Source organism: Saccostrea echinata, unplaced genomic scaffold (genome assembly GCF_033153115.1).
Source record: "Saccostrea echinata isolate AGI-Se365-2 ecotype Australia unplaced genomic scaffold, CSIRO_AGI_Sech_v1 ptg000054l, whole genome shotgun sequence".
NCBI lineage: Eukaryota > Metazoa > Mollusca > Bivalvia > Ostreida > Ostreidae > Saccostrea > Saccostrea echinata.
Genome location: NW_026889803.1, coordinates 35,746,089 through 35,764,949, shown reverse-complemented (window position 1 = coordinate 35,764,949; position 18,861 = coordinate 35,746,089). Strand labels below are relative to the sequence as shown.

The 18,861-nt window shown below is 34.4% G+C and overlaps 1 protein-coding gene across 1 annotated transcript; it reads left to right on the top strand.

The window, feature by feature from the left end:
- The first annotated feature begins 1,839 nt into the window (after window positions 1-1,839).
- On the top strand, window positions 1,840-18,666 carry LOC133171604 (zinc finger protein 236-like). The gene is made up of 27 exons (XM_061306391.1): window positions 1,840-1,960; window positions 4,439-4,560; window positions 4,698-4,880; window positions 5,063-5,362; window positions 5,680-5,816; window positions 6,019-6,146; window positions 6,516-6,673; window positions 6,848-6,973; window positions 7,140-7,199; window positions 7,337-7,615; window positions 7,929-8,187; window positions 8,546-8,749; window positions 9,101-9,247; window positions 9,530-9,779; window positions 10,069-10,198; window positions 10,332-10,433; window positions 11,652-11,891; window positions 12,250-12,359; window positions 12,578-12,786; window positions 13,009-13,269; window positions 13,539-13,702; window positions 14,368-14,572; window positions 15,086-15,726; window positions 15,975-16,136; window positions 16,903-17,340; window positions 17,446-17,617; window positions 17,860-18,666. Exons 1-27 carry the CDS (start codon window positions 1,909-1,911, stop codon window positions 18,186-18,188), a joined length of 5,568 nt encoding a protein of 1,855 aa, XP_061162375.1. The 5' UTR covers window positions 1,840-1,908; the 3' UTR covers window positions 18,189-18,666.
- Window positions 18,667-18,861: the final 195 nt, after the last annotated feature.

The window sequence follows — 18,861 nt, the reverse complement described above, 5'->3', positions numbered from 1 at the left end:
CATGCCCAGTTTGTGCCATCCAGTTGATGTTGTATTTTTCTGACAAGTCAACAATAGGATCTGACAAGTCGTCATAATTATCTGATAAGTCGACATAAATATACAACAAGTCAACACATTTATTGGACAAGTTGACAAAATATCTGACAAGTTGACAAAATATCTGACAAGTTGACATAATTATCCGATAAGTCAACATTAATTTGACAAATTGACATAACATCTGACAAGAAGACATCATTAATTGACAAGTTGCTAAAACATCTGACAAGTTGACTTTTCAGAAAATTATGTCAATTTTCAGATAATTGTGTCATCAGAAATCAGATATTATCATGATGTCAGTTGATGTCAGGTAGTAGCAATAACACACTTTAATATCAAGATACTGAGTTTCTATAGCCATGAGGATTATTATCTGACAAGTCGACATATCACAAAATAAATTTCATATTTTACTCAAGCCCAATTCATATTGTTGTGTCCTGATAGGTTTTTTTTTCCAGGACTCAAATACTTAATTCCATCAAACTTGTTATAAAGGGATGTACTCTCAAAACAAAATATCTTATTAAAAATTTTGGTTTTTTCATGAATTCTTTTTTTTTTTTTTTTTTAAAAAGCCAAATTTTTAATAAGCTGCTGTGATTATGGGTGAGGAAGAGATTTCCCCCTTCTTCATTTCTGGGTGGTATATTCAGGGACTTATATACTATAATATATTTACATACAGTATATTGTAATAGGAGGGGAGAAAAATGTGACAGACCAGACCAGGATTTGAACCCGGACCCCCTGAATCTCCAGTTAGGTGCTCTATATACCAACTGAGCTATCTGGCCCTGATAGTTCTCACCCGTCTGACTGGCACAATTTATTACATTTTCAACAGTGAAATACATGTACTGTAATTTAATTATTTACTGAATAAAAGTGATATTTTGAAACAGTGTGGAAGAATATCAAAATGGTATTCTCACAGAGTGAGAATATCAGAAGTGTGGCAAAACTCGAGATTTTCCTTCCCATCATGAAGAGTATTTTATAAAAAAAAAAAGAAAAACTTGCTGGTCTGTTATAAGATAGAGAGTAAATGAACCATCCTGACAGAGACTAAAACTGCCAAAGTTTCTCCAAATACATGTATGAAGTTAAAAATCCATGTTTGTAACGTTTTTCAATCTTGCAATCACTTAGCTATGACATTTCAACCGCTCAACTATGACATCACAGCCTATGACACCGTGTTATAAAAAGACAGAGTCAAAGGGAAAATCAAAGAAAATGTAATAAACAGAAATTTCAAAGTTGTGTAGATGAATATGGAATTTATTTAATTCATGAGACAGGATTTTTAAAAAAAATTTACTCATGCTTCGCACTCTTGAAAATATAAAAAAATATCCTATCCTACTCGTGAAATAAATTCCATATTCATCTACAAAACATTGAAATAGAATATCCTCTATAGATATACACTGTACTATTTAGGTCCCTGATATATCAAACATAAAGATTTTGACTCTTGCATAGATGGCAGACTTAAAGAGATTTTCATGATATACCAATTAACTTTTAAATAATTCAAAACATTTTACATGAGTTCATTTCAATAATCTTGCATTATTTTAAAACAATTTTCATTTCAAAATAAGGTCTAATTATAAGAAACCCTTGTGAAAAACAGTTTATAACATTTGTTTCTTTTTATCTAATATTGTTTCACTCTGTAAAAATAATGTATTTCAAATAAAAGTAAAGATTAAGTAATTTGATATTAAAAGTTATCCCCCTTTAAAACTTTTGAAAATGCCGCGCTTTCAAAACATCCGGGCACTTGAACTAAACCAAAAATGCCCTCGTTTCTAAACTCATCACCGCCATTTTGATTACTTAGCACTGAAAAATATGTCCTTTGATGGACAAAATACTACACAGCTTCAAGTAGAAAATATAACTGGTGAGAATTACTGAACTCTGTATATCTTAATTACTAAAGTTCAATGATTTTTGAACTCTGAAATACTGTATAATCTCTTATCATGCGGGCTAATTTCTGAGTAGTGCGTCCGTGTTTCCTCAGAAAATGAGTACTGGGCGCAGTGATATGTTTTTCATTCACAAGTTCTGTTGATTGTGGTATTCCTACACGGGACCGATATAAATATATTTGTACGCACTTTAATCACTGTCTTTTTATGAATTATTGTTAAAGTAAATGTCTGTTAAGTCAAAGAAATCTTATCAGTGAACGGTGATGTATTTTCCATTGTTTCATTGACGGATTGGGGAGATGTTGATTTCAGTTTTTCGAACTAACTTCTTACGGAATCCCTAGACTATTTTGCGACATAGTCCTAACAACATCTGTATTATAGTGTTATGTGCATATAGGGTTTCTTGCTTCTAAATGCTAAATAGAAACACAGACAACATCATGTTGACAAGGATGTAAAGAAATATTGGACTATATATACAATAGATCTAGTAGACTTGAAGGTTTTACATCATTAGATTCAGAGATAGGTTTCCCTGAGTTGTAACGTTAATGTTCAGCTCAATCAGATGAAACTCAGATCTTAAAATTAACAAGACATACAAATGAGCCCACTTAACATCAATCGTTTCATATGTCAAATTATTGTTTCAGGCTGTACGTACAGCTTTTCTTGAGCATGCTGAGATCAATTTAAGCAGTGCTGCAATTCATGAATTTAGGAAAACTATACTGTTAAATGTGAATTATATTTATATAGTGAGTTTTTAGTTATACTGTGAATTTCCAATGGAGTTCAAAATCTGCTGATGATGCTATATATTTCATTTCCTGAATGAATTTGTTTTGTTAATTTATCATACAAGTTGAATTTAACCCTGGAAGTCATAGGCACTCCCCTGGAGCTTAATTGTTAAAAAATATATATCTACTATACTATAAAACATATGTTTATAGTATAGTAGATATATATTTTTTAACAATTAAGCTGGGGAGTGCCTATGCTGGAAGTAAGTGGAAGATGCTACAAACAGAGCCATAAATAGATTTATAGCGGTTATTAATGTTTCTGCACATGGTCCAAGCATTAATTGAAGCATTAAAAATTTTGACAAAGGATGAAGGGTCAAAATTTGGTTCCCTGGTATGGAATATCCTAAAGTGATTCTATGTACATTCATTTGGTAAATTCAGTAAATGCTGTTGAGATTTCAAGACCTAGTACATTACAAATGTTTTGTGTATAGATCGATGGAATGATAGTTTTCGTATGATATTTCCTTTTGAGTTATTCCCCTTCTATGCCATCTTAATTAGAGGTCAGTCTGGTGAAATTTCTTCTTTAAGTTACTATAAACTTGTAATATTTGTGTCTTGTCTATGTATGAGAAAAAAAAAATGCTACAATATGAAAATAATGACTTTAAGGAGGCTTTAACAAACATGCAATATTTTCCACACCTCAGTGCTTTGATGGCAAGTTTAAATTGGTTAAATAATAAATAGGCTGTCAGAAAGTATCAAAATCTTAATCTGAAATACCCCAGCCTTACTCTTTGGAAGCCGTCACCTGAATATCAGAGACACGGTAAAATGTAATTGGAAAATACACTTTTTTAAACAAAGTGAAATTTTAATTAAGCTTAAGTTCACTGCATATATTATATATTATTATAATATAATTATAATATATGCAGTGAACTAAAGCTTAAATTTGAATTTTATTTATATGATAATTATACTTGAATATCTGATGAGGAATTACTTGCACATCCTTGTGTCTAGATGTGAATTTCACATTATTAAAAGAAAATGTTTTTAACAGAATGTTTAATAACTTGCACAGGGTTTGACACTAAGGCACGTCCGACCGACCCAGTCTAGTAAATGAGTGGTCTGGTCATGTGAAATGTACGTTAACTAGACCGATTGGTCATGTTGATAAAATAAAAAACCCATTTCAGTCTTTCAAATAAATATACCAAAAACTTTTAAAGAATTTTTCTTAATTTGTTCCGATTGTAAACACAGCCATTACTCCATAAAGAAAAAAATCCCCGTATGACACAATCATTACTTTAGTCATGGTTGTAATAGACAAGTCGCGTTAGAAATTAGCGTCATTCAATATCAATATATGGTATAAATAGTTACTAAAAATATATTCTGCAATTAATTTAGTAATATTAAAGCTTACAATATTCGCAAGTCTTGATGAAACCAACTCAATTTGCTAGTCGGTCAAATTCTTGACGCACGAGAAACGATTTCAAAATTAACTCGTTAAAATTAGCGATTATAAGAAATGAATTTGCAGATTTGGTCAGGGCTAGTGATTTTACGGTCAGGGCTAGTAAAAATTATGGGAAGTAGCCCAACTGGTCTAGTACTCATAAAAGTTAATGTCAAACCCTGTTGCATGCCTATTTTTTTTCATTGTAGATTATGCCCAGTTATTTTCTGGAGCAATCTCCCATGTGGCCCATGTCACAGAAACGGGAGAAATTGTGGCTCTGGTGGAGTCCCACATACTGGACCCACAACAGGAAAACATAGACCCCCAGGTACTATTTTTAGGTCAAAAGAGTTGATAGAAAGTGACTTGTTGCCATCTGATATGATGCTAAAGAATTCAAGTTGAACAACAACATGGTTATACACGCCCTATGTAATCTTACTAATTCTTTGACTTTCTTTGCAGACAGTACAGGTACAACACATTCAGGGAGAAGATGGACAGGTGGTGGAACAGCTGGTGTTTGAGCAGATTCCTATTGCTCATATTATCACCACCACAGAACAAGTTACTGAACAAGAACCACCAAAGGTCAAGGTCAAAGCTAAGGAGCCAAGGCAACCAAGCATTAAACCTCCAGTTGGCAAGGTTTGAAATTTTTTTCTTGTGTTTAAAAAGTTTTATTTTTCAAAGTTTTATAATGTATACCAGTAAAGTATAGATTAATGTTCATCAATGAAAAACTATTGAACAGGTTCAATATTCTTGAGATGTATACTTGCTTATGGTAATTAATCACACAAAAGTGATGGAAATAATTTTCTTTGAAGGGACCCTTTAAATGTGAAACCTGTGACAAAAGTTTCCCCAAGTGGCCTCAGTACCAGAGGCACATGAAAGCTCACGAGGAGGACAAACCCTTCAGATGTCCTCACTGTGCCATGTCCTTTAATGTTAATGACAACTTGAAGCTCCATGTGGCTACTCATGTCCCAGCCAATGGAGAGCCTACATGTCCTGAGTGTGGAAAGAAATTTTCAAGGATTGCCAGTCTCAAGGCACACATCATGCTTCATGAGAAAGAGGAAAATCTTATGTGTACCGAGTGTGGAGATGAGTTCAGTTTACAGGTTTGTTTTACAAATTTTCTGAATGGAAGACATTGGTGGTCATTTTACATAGAGCAGAATTGTACTTTCAAATATAATTTGTAATGGATAAATTTTGAAGCCATCCATTTTCTTCAAATCAGTAACATTTGATGTATCCAATTTCGAAGTTTGAATTAATTGATTACTGATTATTCGGTACATTCAGGGGGAAGGACTCTGAGAATGGTATTTGAATTCCTAAGAAAGGAAAGCCAGAAGCTATTTACCATAGTTTATAAAAAAAAAAAACACACTTAGATTATGACTCACGGAAGGAAATCTTTTTATTTCATCAGAGCCAGCTTGATAAGCACATGCAGGAACACAGACAGGAGCAGGAGGGAATGAAGACGTATCCTTGTAGACAGTGTACACAGGAATTCACCAAGCCTATCTTCCTAAAGGAGCACATGAAGCAACACTACAGAATCAAGTTTGTAAACCATGTTATCATATTAAAAAAATGTTTTTCTTCTTTAAAAAAAAGGTGAAAACCCATCAATAATTTACTGTATTAAAAGGAGAAAAAAAAGGATGCACTGTGACATAAACAAGTCTGTAATTCTTGCACTCAAGGAACAAGACTTTCCAACTGATTATCATGATTGTGGAAATGACTTTTTATTGCTTTGTAGATCTTCCCTGTCTCATAGACCTTACAAAAGAAATGTGGACAGATCAGCCTTCCATTACAAGTGTCAGCATTGTGGGAAAACATTTCAGAAACCCAGTCAGCTTCAGAGGCATAATCTCATACATACAGGTATACATTACCAAAGGGCAATAACTCCTACAGTTCAATTCGTTTTGGACAAGAAACATAAAAATTCATGTAGATACACACAGAGCATAAAATTTTAATATAGAAGTACTGCAAACCAACTTTTATTTGCTTGTGAGAAATATCTGCGAGTTTTGTGACCTTGGTTTACTCGCAGATATTTCTTGCCACAAACTATTTATTTCATTATTATGTATTTATGTTGAATATTTCCTCAATCATGAAACTTGGTCATCCCAGATAAGTTTGAAACTGAAAAATAATTGCAAATGAAGAATGTCACAAACAAAAGTTGGTTTACAGTATGAAAAAAAAAGAAGTTTGAATTTTATGGAGAATTTTATTTTTCAGGTGAACGACCATTCAAATGCAATCAGTGTGATAGAGCATTTAATCAAAAGGGAGCACTAAGGATCCATATGAGCAAACACACAGGGCTAAAGCCCCATCCCTGTGACTTCTGTCCCATGTCTTTTGCCCAGAGAGGAAATTTAAGAGCTCACATTCAGGTACAGTTTGAAGGGTTACCAAAAATTTTTTTGTTATTTTTAATCAATACAAGGATTTTCTTTCCATCAGAACCACATATTCTTGATTGTTTATTTTTTGAGATCTCATTAATTATCAATGGCCAATAATGAAATATACCTGTTCATATAATTTATTAAAAGAAATTTTTTTAGAGAGTACATACCCTGGGAAGGGATGGAGAAGATGGCCCCACTTACCAGTGTGATGAATGTAGCTGTGTTTTTAAGAAGTTAGGCAGTCTTAATGCTCACATTAGCCGTGCTCATCAAGACAGTGAGGTAAATAAATGCTTAAAACATTTTTATATACTAATAAAAAAAATTGCTAAAGACATAGTCTTAGAGTTTGGACTTTAGAGACAGAGTGGTCTCATCTATAAGTTTCAATTATTTTGAAGTGAAATGTTTCCTCTATGAATTTTAGTAATTTTTAAAAATTTTCCAGGTTCTTCCTACTCAAGTGGGCATAAAGACTCCTCTGACTGATGTGGTCCATATTAATCAAGTAAATAATAATTTTGTGATTGCAATTCTCTGTTTGTGAATTTTTTGTGATACACGTATTTCAATTAAGACATTGAATGTACTGTCCACAATTTAAATTTGAAATACTTAATTTTTTTTTGCATCTATATTTCTTAGGTAGGAGACATGACAACGTCAGATGATATCTTACGTCAAGCACTTGAGAACAGCGGCCTTCCAAGTGGATCAGAAGTGGTGACTGCCGTAGAAAATGTGGCGGTGTCAGGAGCCACTACTGTCCCTGTATCATCAGCCCCAGCCACCACCTCTTCGGATCCTCCCGCGATAGCTCCTGACAATGTTATACGTCCACCTCCACAGTACACTCAGAATATTTCAACCATGACAGTTCATGACACTGCTACAGGTCTGGTTAAGAGACATGTGATCAGAAAGGTAGGGAATAGCAGCCTCGATTAGAGTGGACTGTATAATGGTCAGAACTTAAGGTGTTAGATTAACTAGTTGAAAAAATTAATTGAACATTTATTTGAGTGTTGGTGTTGCTCTAAGAGTATTTTACTGTGTGATTTTTTAATGCAAAAACTGCTATAAATCAAACTCTTGTTTGATTCATGATGTTATGTTTTGCTATAATGCTTTTCACATAAGGCACTCATACTTCATTCGGTAAATTGCATGAAATATCAGAACAAAGTGTAGGATATTATTCAATCATGGTAGGTCAATGGATTTAACTCTTCAACAGGTAAATGGAGTGCGGTGGCATCAGTGTACCTACTGCAGCAAAGAGTTCAAGAAACCTAGTGATCTAGTGAGACATATCCGCATTCACACCCATGAGAAGCCTTATAAATGTACCCAGTGTTTCCGAGCCTTCGCAGTAAAGAGCACACTGACTGCCCACATCAAGACACACACAGGGGTCAAGGACTACAGGTGCACCACCTGTGACAAAATGTTTTCTACACAAGGAAGCCTCAAGGTCCACCTTAGAATGCACACAGGTAAGCTTCCAAGTATAAAAATTAAAATGTACATTTTTTTCCTTACAACAATATATATATATATATAATTAACTGTTCCTCCCAGGATTATAAGGATTCAAGGAGGAAATTATATTACAAAATTAAATGACACCATTGTAATTCCTAGAAAATTATTTTTCTTGAAAAATCACGTGTTTCAAGTGATTGATTTTTCACACTTCAGAAATATTTTATTTTGGATGTAATATCAACAACTTATTTAAAGGACTTTTTGTATTTTGGTATAAATTGATATCCATGAAATTAGACCTCCACACAAAAGAGGAATTTATTTAGGTTATATGTATTATATATTTGGAAATACAAAACTTAATAGGTGCCAAGCCATTTGAGTGTCCTCAATGTGACAAGCTCTTCAGGACCTCAGCTCACAGGAAATCCCACATACAGTCTCACTTTAAAGAAATGCAGGAGGAGGCTGATGGAAGTCCAAAAAAGAGGGCCTTCAAAAGGATCTCCCACAAAATGGGGGACCTCCCAGATATTCCACTGCAGGAACCTATACTCATCACAGACACAGGTAAGAAGTAATATTGGAGTTCAATTATTGTGGATTTTTTGGGTGCCACTTCCTTGTGAAATTACAATCTCATTGAATATTGATCTTTAGGCTGTATCTCTTAATGAGATATAGACTCTTGAAATTTTGTCCCCTTGAAGATTTAAATTCTAATCAATTCTTGAAAATTAGCCCCACAAAATTAAGATGATTCCATAGAACAGGTATATGATTTTTCCTGCCCTATTGAAGTACTTTCTGTTCAAGGAGCAAGACTGAAATGAAGAGTACATCTTAAAGTATATTTACCAAATATAACTTTGTAAAGAAAACTGATTAAATATTTTATTTTTCCATATATTCCTTCCTCAGGCCTTATCCAGCAGCCCTCCCGACACAGTCTATTTAACCAATATCTAGGGGAGGCTGGGAGTGTTGACAGACCATACAAATGTGGGTTCTGTCAGAGGGGATTCAAGAAATCCAGTCACCTAAAGCAACACATCAGGTCACATACTGGTGAGTGCACTGTGTAACTGGGAGTTTCTTGTGTACTATTGACAATGAAGTTGTAGTAATCATATGTACACAGGGTGTCATATGTAATTCCAGGATTTTATGAACATGGCGTTAAAAAGAATAACTCAATATCCAGGTTTAATCTCAGACTTGAATTATTATTATAGATTTATATATGCTCTTTACTTGGTCATGAGGAATGATATCTTAATTGAAGAGGAATGATATCTTAATTGAAGAAAATTAGCATTACTTTTTGATGGGTCATTTCATCATTTAAAGGAGAGAAGCCTTTCAAATGTCTGCAGTGTACAAGATCATTTGTGTCCAGTGGAGTTCTGAAAGCCCATATTAGGACCCACACAGGACTAAAAGCATACAAGTGCCTGATCTGTGACAGCATGTTTACCACTAATGGCAGTCTGAAGCGCCACATGTCGACTCACAGCGAGGTCCGTCCATTCATGTGTCCTTACTGTCAGAAGACTTTCAAAACAAGTGTCAACTGCAAGAAACACATGAAAACACACAGGTATGATAAGATATCATGTATGAATTTTTTTTAACAATTCAGGAAAATTTTATAAAGGAAAAATATGACCCATGTAAATTGGAAGAAAATTTTTATTAACAATTCAGAAAAAAATTTATAGAGAAAAAAAAAATAACCCTTGTAAATCGGAATGAAAATTTGGCAAAGGAATATAGAATATTGAAACATTTTGTTGATCTTATGATGAAATTACATGCTTTTTATTTTGATGAAGTGTAGGAATAATTATTTTGAAAAATTGCCTACAGGGAATTTTTTGATATTGCAGACATGAGCTAGCTATCCAAGCTCTACAGACTGATGACCAAGATGGTACTCTGGTAACTGACAAGGAGAAGGAATCCGACCAAAATCTGGTTATTGAGAACCAAATGGTAGAACTGGGATTTAACCAGCAGGTATTTTTGATAAAACGCTCATTTTAGAAAGTAATGTTTCTGTAGAGGAAGTGTAGAATTGAGTTTGAGAGTTTAAAATTCAAATATTTGAAAAGGGTGAAATACATTTTTAAAGTTTTCTAACTTGTTTCAGGAGCTGACAGTGCCAACCTCTGGGGCACAAGGAGACTTGGGACAGCAGTCTATCTTAGCAGCTGATTCTCTGGATAACTTCCAACAAGCCCTGAATCAACAGGTCTGTAGCTCAGCCAAACGCAAATGTTCTGAATTTCAAGGCAGACAGACATAAATGTTAAGTGGTCAAAGATCAAAGTTTTGAGGCGTGTTACATTTTTTTATATCTATTTATAATTTCAAATCGGAGTGAAAGGTGACAATAATTTCCCAGAGTGAGTATTAACATGTCACTGCTGTATGTCAGGTCAAGGAGAAAGTTTAACTTCAAATTTTAAAGGTGTTAAATAAAAAAAATTGCAACTACAAACCACACTGTATTTTATTTAACTCATTTTGTTTGAAGGTAAACGCAGCTATGTTAAGGCTTCCCGAAGCTTTAAAATGCGCTCAAAACATAATATTTCACTGCGAGGTCGGTTTTGGTTTTAATTTCTAAGTTTTGTACTTTAGTACGTCCAATTTGTATAGAGGGTTCCCTCGGCTTTATATTAACATGTTTGTTATGATATCACATGACTTTGTTGATCACGTGACGGTCATTTATAATTTTTTGAAGTGCTTCACATAAATCGCTTCGGCGCAACTGATTAACACAATAATTATTAACATTTTGTTATATAAATAAACTCATCGTTTCCTTGTGTATCCGAAATGTGCTTGGGAAAAGTCATAGTATTACTTGGATACAAAATATTTCGTGAGGAATTCAACTTACCTACAAATTTGAGGGTATTTTCCACAAAATATCGTAATCTGTATTAAAACAAAGCCATCACACATTTTTCCCAAGCAAGATTCAGTTAGAGAACAACCTCTTCTTACAGATTTTCACAAAAAATCTCAGATTAATCCTCATTAATCACCTGCGCCAGACTCTTTTATACACATAAAAAAATACTTCCTCAAACCACGGGGTACATTTCAAAAGGAAATTTTTCGAAAGCATTTTGAACATGATGAATTTCAATCAAGGGTACGTAAGCGATGTATTTTTAAAATATTCAGACATATAAGACTTAAAAAACCTTTAACGACCCTTGTATTTTGCAAAAGCTATCTAGCATTTTACATGCAATTTAAAATAAAGTGTAAAATTCATGACACTCTCCCCGTCATAACATCTCAAGTTGGCATTGACTTGACGTCATTTTCCATTATGACGTCATATTTTGGTAGTTCAGAGGAGTGAAGGCACAGAGTGCACTGTGATTTTCTACGGGAAGCCTTAACGTACCTGCGAACTCATTCTAAATAATTGTATCTTTATTTTATTTAGTTGTTTGGACAACAACAGACATTTACACAGAGTCTGCTAGGTTCTGGACAACAGAATTTCAGCCAACTGAACTCCCAGATGAATGCACAGTCTGACAATAGTCAAATAAATACAGCCGACAACAGCCAGTTAAACAGTGGTAACCAGTTCAACACCCTTAATAGCCAAGTCAACACACAAGTACCCACCCAGATAAACACACAGATAGGAGGATTCAACCAAGACCAGTTTAACATTCAAGTAAACATTAAATTTTCACATGTTCACTATTACAGTGGTTACTTTCAGGAAAATTAAATGCAATATTTAATAATAATAATATATAATATTGTTAAATTTTATTTAATACTAAATAAGCATGTTTAATATTGTGTAAAAATGTAGGTCATGTACTAATGTTGACATATCATGAGTAAGTGCTACAAGCTTTGTTATGTACTGTTCTTAAGAGTATCTTTTGGAGAGGATCCTGAATTTGCCAACAAACAAAAGACCATCATATGAATCCTGCTTAAAGAAATACACAAAGTACTAAGAGTTGATTGATTATTCTTATTACATCAAATAATGTCTCATTAATTTTTTTCCACATTCACAGCAGAGTAACCTTGACATCAATAACCTCCAAGCTACCTTCAGCTCTCAAGGTGTCACTTCCCTGACAACCAGTCTCCCCAGTACATCAATGCAGAACATACTGCCTACAAGGTCAGTTTATCAAAAGTTAAAATGTATATCACATTTACATTAAAAATAGTTCATTTCAGAAGGAGTTATTCTGAAAAGGTGCCATCTACCATCTCTGAATTTACATGTATTAACCCACAACTTACTAATATCTGTATGATACTTATCCTTACTTTTAGGTGATAAGATATGAATTATGGCAAAGTATCAAGGCAAATTTCTTTTTTTGGTATTTGCAGTGACATGTCTTTACCAGAGGCAGAAGAACCTGAGACAGTGTCGGAAACTGAACAGCCCAGTGCCGTCATCCACAGACAGCGGATCGAGCCTGAACAACCATACGAGACACTAACTGGACATAGTCGCAAATCTTACCGCTGTGATATATGTGTTAACAAAGTTTTCAAGAAGCTCAGCCACCTTAAGCAGCATTACAGATCACACACAGGTTATTATAGATAGAACTAACTCTAAAGAGTCTTGGTAAATCGAAGAACATGTATTTAAAGAAATATATCTGTTGATGATCATCTTGTCTGGCTTATAAAACATAAATGATGGAAGTACAAGTAGTGTAAATTTTGATAATTAGAAATTAATGAAAAAATACATTTTGTGAATGGGATTTAGATCTATACTGTATTTTTTTTTTCTTTTTTTTTTGCTTTAGGAGAAAAACCCTACAAATGTATCACCTGTGACAAGAACTTTGTCTCGTCTGGTGTCCTGAAGTCTCACATGAAAACTCACATGGGAGCAAAGGATTTCCGCTGCGAGATCTGCCAGGCTGCCTTCACTACAAATGGTTCTTTGACTCGCCACATGAATGTTCACATGTCATTCTCCAATCGTCCATATAAATGTAGTGAATGTGATCAGACATTTAGAACAACTAGCCAATGTAAAAGACATGAAAAGCAACACCGACCAGGTATTTTTATCAGCTGCAGTCTCAAAACTTAATGTTTTGATAATTCTTTTTCATAAGATTATTTCATGATAATAGATAATGTATATATTTTGAAAGACTGCATATTCAAGCAAATGAAATTTCAAAAACTGATTGAATTTTTATGAAATTAATCTTGATAACTTTAAATTATTTTGGAATGAGTGAAGGTATGTAATCATAGCAATATAAACCAAATTGCACTCTGTTATGTAGTTAAAAGAGTAAAATGCATTATAATTTTTCCGTAGATTATGGAGAGGAACCCCAGCCATCCACTCGAGTCAGAAACAAAGCTGTGGTCCAGGTATCAGAGGAGCAGACTAATGTGTTGACCAGAGATCATGAACAGGACAATTTGTCACTCTCTCAGAAAATCCTCCTGGAATCTTCCAAGAAGGACAGCTCGGCAGAGGTGTGTACTATTGTTATCTATTTAACAGTAGGAACAATATTTCCGTTTTTATATTTGTTTGTCATTAGGATGCTTTTTTCATGCTTTACAGCATTTCTTAAGGACCCTCTATACACCGATGAAAAATGTTTTTTGGACTTTGAAAAAATTATATAGCACAAAGGAGGATATTTTGAAATTAACTAACTCATTTTTAATATAGGGAGCGTGCCTTTTTTATTCAGGAAAAATCTTCAAAGACAATGAAGTAATAATAAAGAAAAATTGCCTCTACTTAGGAAAATGGATAAAATACATGTAAATAAAGTTTTCAAATACTCTATCTTGGTCTAATATAATGTTTAGAATACTTGGATTTTTTATTTTAAATTATGTGATACAGTTCAAATTACAATTTTTTTCTATTTTTATGTTAAATGGTGGGTCAGTCTAATTACACAAAAGTACCCTGAAAATAGGGTGCAGTGTAGAGAGGGTCCTTAAAGCTTAGAATTATTGTTCAGTGTTTTAAAATCAGATTGTCTGTCAGACTTAACTTTCAGATAATCTAGAAACAACCAACTTGTGAGATACTAGCTCTATTGTGATTTTATCACTGAGATTTTGTTTGTTAAATGACACTGCTGGCCTTCAATCAAGAATTCAGTGAATATTTTCTTTCTCAGAAAAATGATGAAGATGCAGATCAACACACAGGAACAAAACATGCTCATCAGTGTTCGCACTGTCCAAAGTCCTTCAAGAAACCCAGTGATTTGGTGCGGCACATCCGAATCCACACAGGGGAGAAACCTTATTCTTGTGAGATCTGCAGCCGCTCATTCACAGTCAAATCAACTCTTGACAGCCACATGAAAACACACGGGACCAGTAAGTTTTCCCAAGAAAAGCCTGTATTATGTATTATATACATACCATTAATGCCCGAGTTGTATATATTGTTTATGTACTTATTACATGAAGGTTTATCTTTCCCTCTCTTCTGTTGAAGTCTGATATAGTCCAAATCTTTTGAGAAGTTTGCATACAATTTGCAATAGTAACTTGTTGAAGTTTGATATAGTCCAATTCTTTTGAGAAGTTTGCATACAATTTGCAATAGTAAACAAATGATGCCAGCCTCATGCAACACTCTTGACTTTATCAGATTGATTAATGCCTTAGTTTCTTATCAAATTTCCCTTCGCTCATTTGTTCTTAGATTTTGGGCTACAATGAATTTATTTTAACTTTATTGTCCTCAACTGGTAGGTTCAATGTGTCTCTTTTACAGAACTGGCAATCACAATATTAACTACCAGGTATTTATTGATATACAGAGGATATCTCTAAGAGACAGAGATGATGTGTAAATATTGTAACATATTATTGTCTTCTTTTCAGACCACAAAAAGTTCAGCTGTCACATATGCTGCTCAAGATTTTCTACCAAAGGAAGCCTTAAGGTTCACATGAGGCTGCACACAGGAGCCAAGCCTTTCAAATGCCCCCACTGTGATCTGAGATTTAGGACTTCTGGACACAGGAAGAGTCACATATTGGGTCACTTAAAACCAGACCTGCCGAAGAAGAGGAAGACAACCTTTGTGAATGATGATGACCAGTCAAGCCAACCACAACAACAGATCAACATGATCAATGTTCCGGATATTCAAAATGTGATGAGCACTAGTCAAGCCAGTGGTCAGGTGATCAACATTGAGCCTGCTCTCTTCCAATCACCTAACATCATGCCTGTGTCCCTGTCTTTACCTGATAACATGGGTCAGATCCAAGAGAGCACTCTAGCTGCCCATGTGCTACAAGGATTAGAGAATGTCCAGTTACAGTTGACCGGTAGTGTTGGTCAAGGCGGAATACAGATCACAGGACTTGACCCCAGTATCTTCTCCCAGACTGTTCAGATTGATGCTAGCTTACTGCAGCAGCTACAACAACAAGGAAATGTCAACATCACCATTAACCCCAGTGTACTCAATCAGGGCATGCAGGTGGCTGATCCCAACCTGGTGCAGGGACTACAGGTAAATGACCAGCTTAAAATGTGTAGGGATGAGAAATATACTATTAAATTCAAGGTACTGTAATTAACAAAATTTTATTAATGATATGCCACTGAAATTTCTTGAGGGATGGTTAAGGGAGAAAATTATATTGAAATAATTTAAAGAAAACAGGTTAAGTGTATCTCTTCAAACAAATAGATGTGATAAGGATGAGGAAAATCTTAGATTTTGTACCAATGAATTTATTTTACACTTTGAATTGGTAGATTCAGACAGTGGGAGACCAGGCAGGACAAAGTGTGTTGGCTCAGCCCACCATCAACTTAGATAATCAACAGTCCATCATCCAGATACCAACCGGATCACAGGACGGGGCTCCGAATGCTTTTGTTGTCACTGCTGATGGGACACTGGCTACTGATCAACAGGTAAACTTAAAACTGTTTAGCTTCAAAAAACAATAATAAAAAATTTGATGTTAATGCACTTGTAATAGGAGGAATATTGGATCATGTCTTATAATAAATTAAAGATAGTGCAATATGTTGCTGGATAGATGCTTTGTACAATTGTGTGCTTTAGTTCTTTTTACTCTACTAACTAAGATTCCAATTAAGCAGATATTGAATAAAGAGTGAGGTTTACTTGATCCACTAAATGACCCTGTCAGTAAACCAATTAACCTAGTTATCAAGTGTCATCCAGTTGAGTCCCTTTTTCCATCACTGATAAGATTAAATTCCTCTTGGTGTGTGCAATTGCAAAGTTTTTAATTTTATGGAAAACTAATGCTAAACTAATAATTAATATTTGAGCAGGGTTCTTGATCCAGAAATCAAAATGTGTACTACATGTATTTGTCATGTTCAGATTTTCCAATATATATACTTGTAAACTTTGGATCAGAAGTTGTGTTCCATTTAAAATATCTAAAATATTGGCCATTCTAGAAGAAATTTCATGAAATTGGAACAGTGATTCAATTCATGATCTCACAGTGCAGATTCATGAACTAGATATGGTCTTCTTAAATTCAATTCATATTATAGGCATTGGACACTAAACATTCTTGATTTTCCTGCATTTATAGGGCCAGATAAGGTCTTTTTTTAACATTTCTCTTCAAATAGATGGATTTAGAATATTTAGGAATATAGTACACTTACTTTGATATGCAAATTCTGCATTGTACAGATTACAGTGAACCAGGGTGATCTGCAGCAGGTTGAGGGTTTGGTGACCCAGATAAACCCAGAACTAACAGAGAACATTCCCCAAGAAATACCACAGGAGATTCCTCCACCATCAGAAGCCATGGAGAAGATTGAGGAAGGAGAGGAAGTGGATGAAGAAGAGGATGATGACCTCTCTGGATTGGATGATTCTGAGGAAGAAGAAGAGCCCTCGGAACACCTTGGAGCAGATGATGCGGAACACCTGGGATCCGTGGATGATGAAAACACTGGTCTCCTTCAGGATCCGGATGGTAATCCAGATGAACAGGATGGCTTGGCTCATGCTAATGACACACTGACTCATGGAAGTGAGTCTGCTAATGTCAGTCTGAGTGATGCAGTGCCAAGGGTTGAGTCAAAGAAGCATTTTTCTGCTGAACGACAGCATATATGTGGGGTAAGAATTTACAGTCCCTTAACTTTTAGGATATCTGATTGAAGAGTCTTCAATATTAAAAAAGACTGATGTCAGAGGAATTAATTCTGTGTTTGTCATTAATAGGTCTGTCATAAAGGATTTAAGAGGGCCTGCCATCTTAAAGAACACATGAGTATTCATACTACACCAAGTGGAGCATCAAAGCAGTCCAAACCCTCAATACACAAATGTTCAGAATGTGATAAAACGTTTCAGAAGCCAAGTCAGCTCGAGAGACATTTCAGAATTCATACAGGTAATGATAAAAAAGCTGTGTATGTATTACATGACGTTACAGTGAAATTTAATTTTTAGAAGACAAATAAAAAGATGAGAAACCTAAGTGAAAAAAAAAACAAACTGATACATATTTTTTTTTATATCAAAGACATGTCATGATGTTTTTAAAAAAATCCTCTTTAATTTTTGTAATTGTATGTTAATTGCTTGTTTGTAATGTTAAAAGTAAACATGAAAAAAGATTATTTTTATTTGAAGGAGAGAGACCTTTTGTGTGTCAGATTTGTAACAAAGCCTTCAATCAGAAGAATGCATTGAACATCCACCTTAAAAAACATACAGGTGAAAAGCCACATAAATGTGATTATTGTGAACTCTCCTTCTCCCAAAAAGGCAACCTTAAAACCCACATAAAGAGGGCACACCACATGGACATGGTACACAGCATGAATCTCCCCAAAACACTTTATGTCCCTCCAACAGCTGGGGGACTGGAGGAGGAGATGAATTCAAAGGGGGAGGGATCAACTGTGGAGGAGGATCAGATGAATTTAGAGCAAGTGGCTCAGGAATTGTTCCCACAATAACCATGCTGTTAACTTTATTTGTTTCCAAGGTAACCAATCACAAGTGGACTTGCTTCCACAGCAACCAATCAGAAACATCATTAAAAGAACATCTTAGAATTTTCTTTTTTTTTGTGTGAAGGTTATGTTATTTTAAATAGAGCCAATTAGAGTCTCTGTAGTCTTCAGGAAACAGAGAGTACCATGGATAAAATTTTTGCAGTTACAGGAAATTTTATGATTGGTTTGTGAAAAAGTTGTTAATTATAAAGGAAGACCAGACTTGTGAATGACAGAACATATTAACTTATTCTAGTCATCAAATTTTATTATTTAATTAATTAATGTGTGCTTTAAGGTGTAAACAAGGTAAATGATCCAGGTGTAAAATAAAATGGTGATGTGACATTTATTGTAAAGAATTCTTTTTGTAAGATTAATTTTTAACTTAAAAAGTCTGATTTTGATGTGCTTCCAAAATAAAATGTTGAACCTTTCACTAGTGTTTATTGTATTTTCACTCATTATTTATTTTTCATTTTCAAGTGGATTTTTGTGTAAAGATGTAAATACAAGCAGACCACAATAAGTTATTGTTTTGTTTTGAGGGAGGTATTTGGTAATGCATGTCACATGTCTGGAGAAGTAGTAGGAACAATACAGTGTTGGTGACATATATTAAGGACTCTCATAG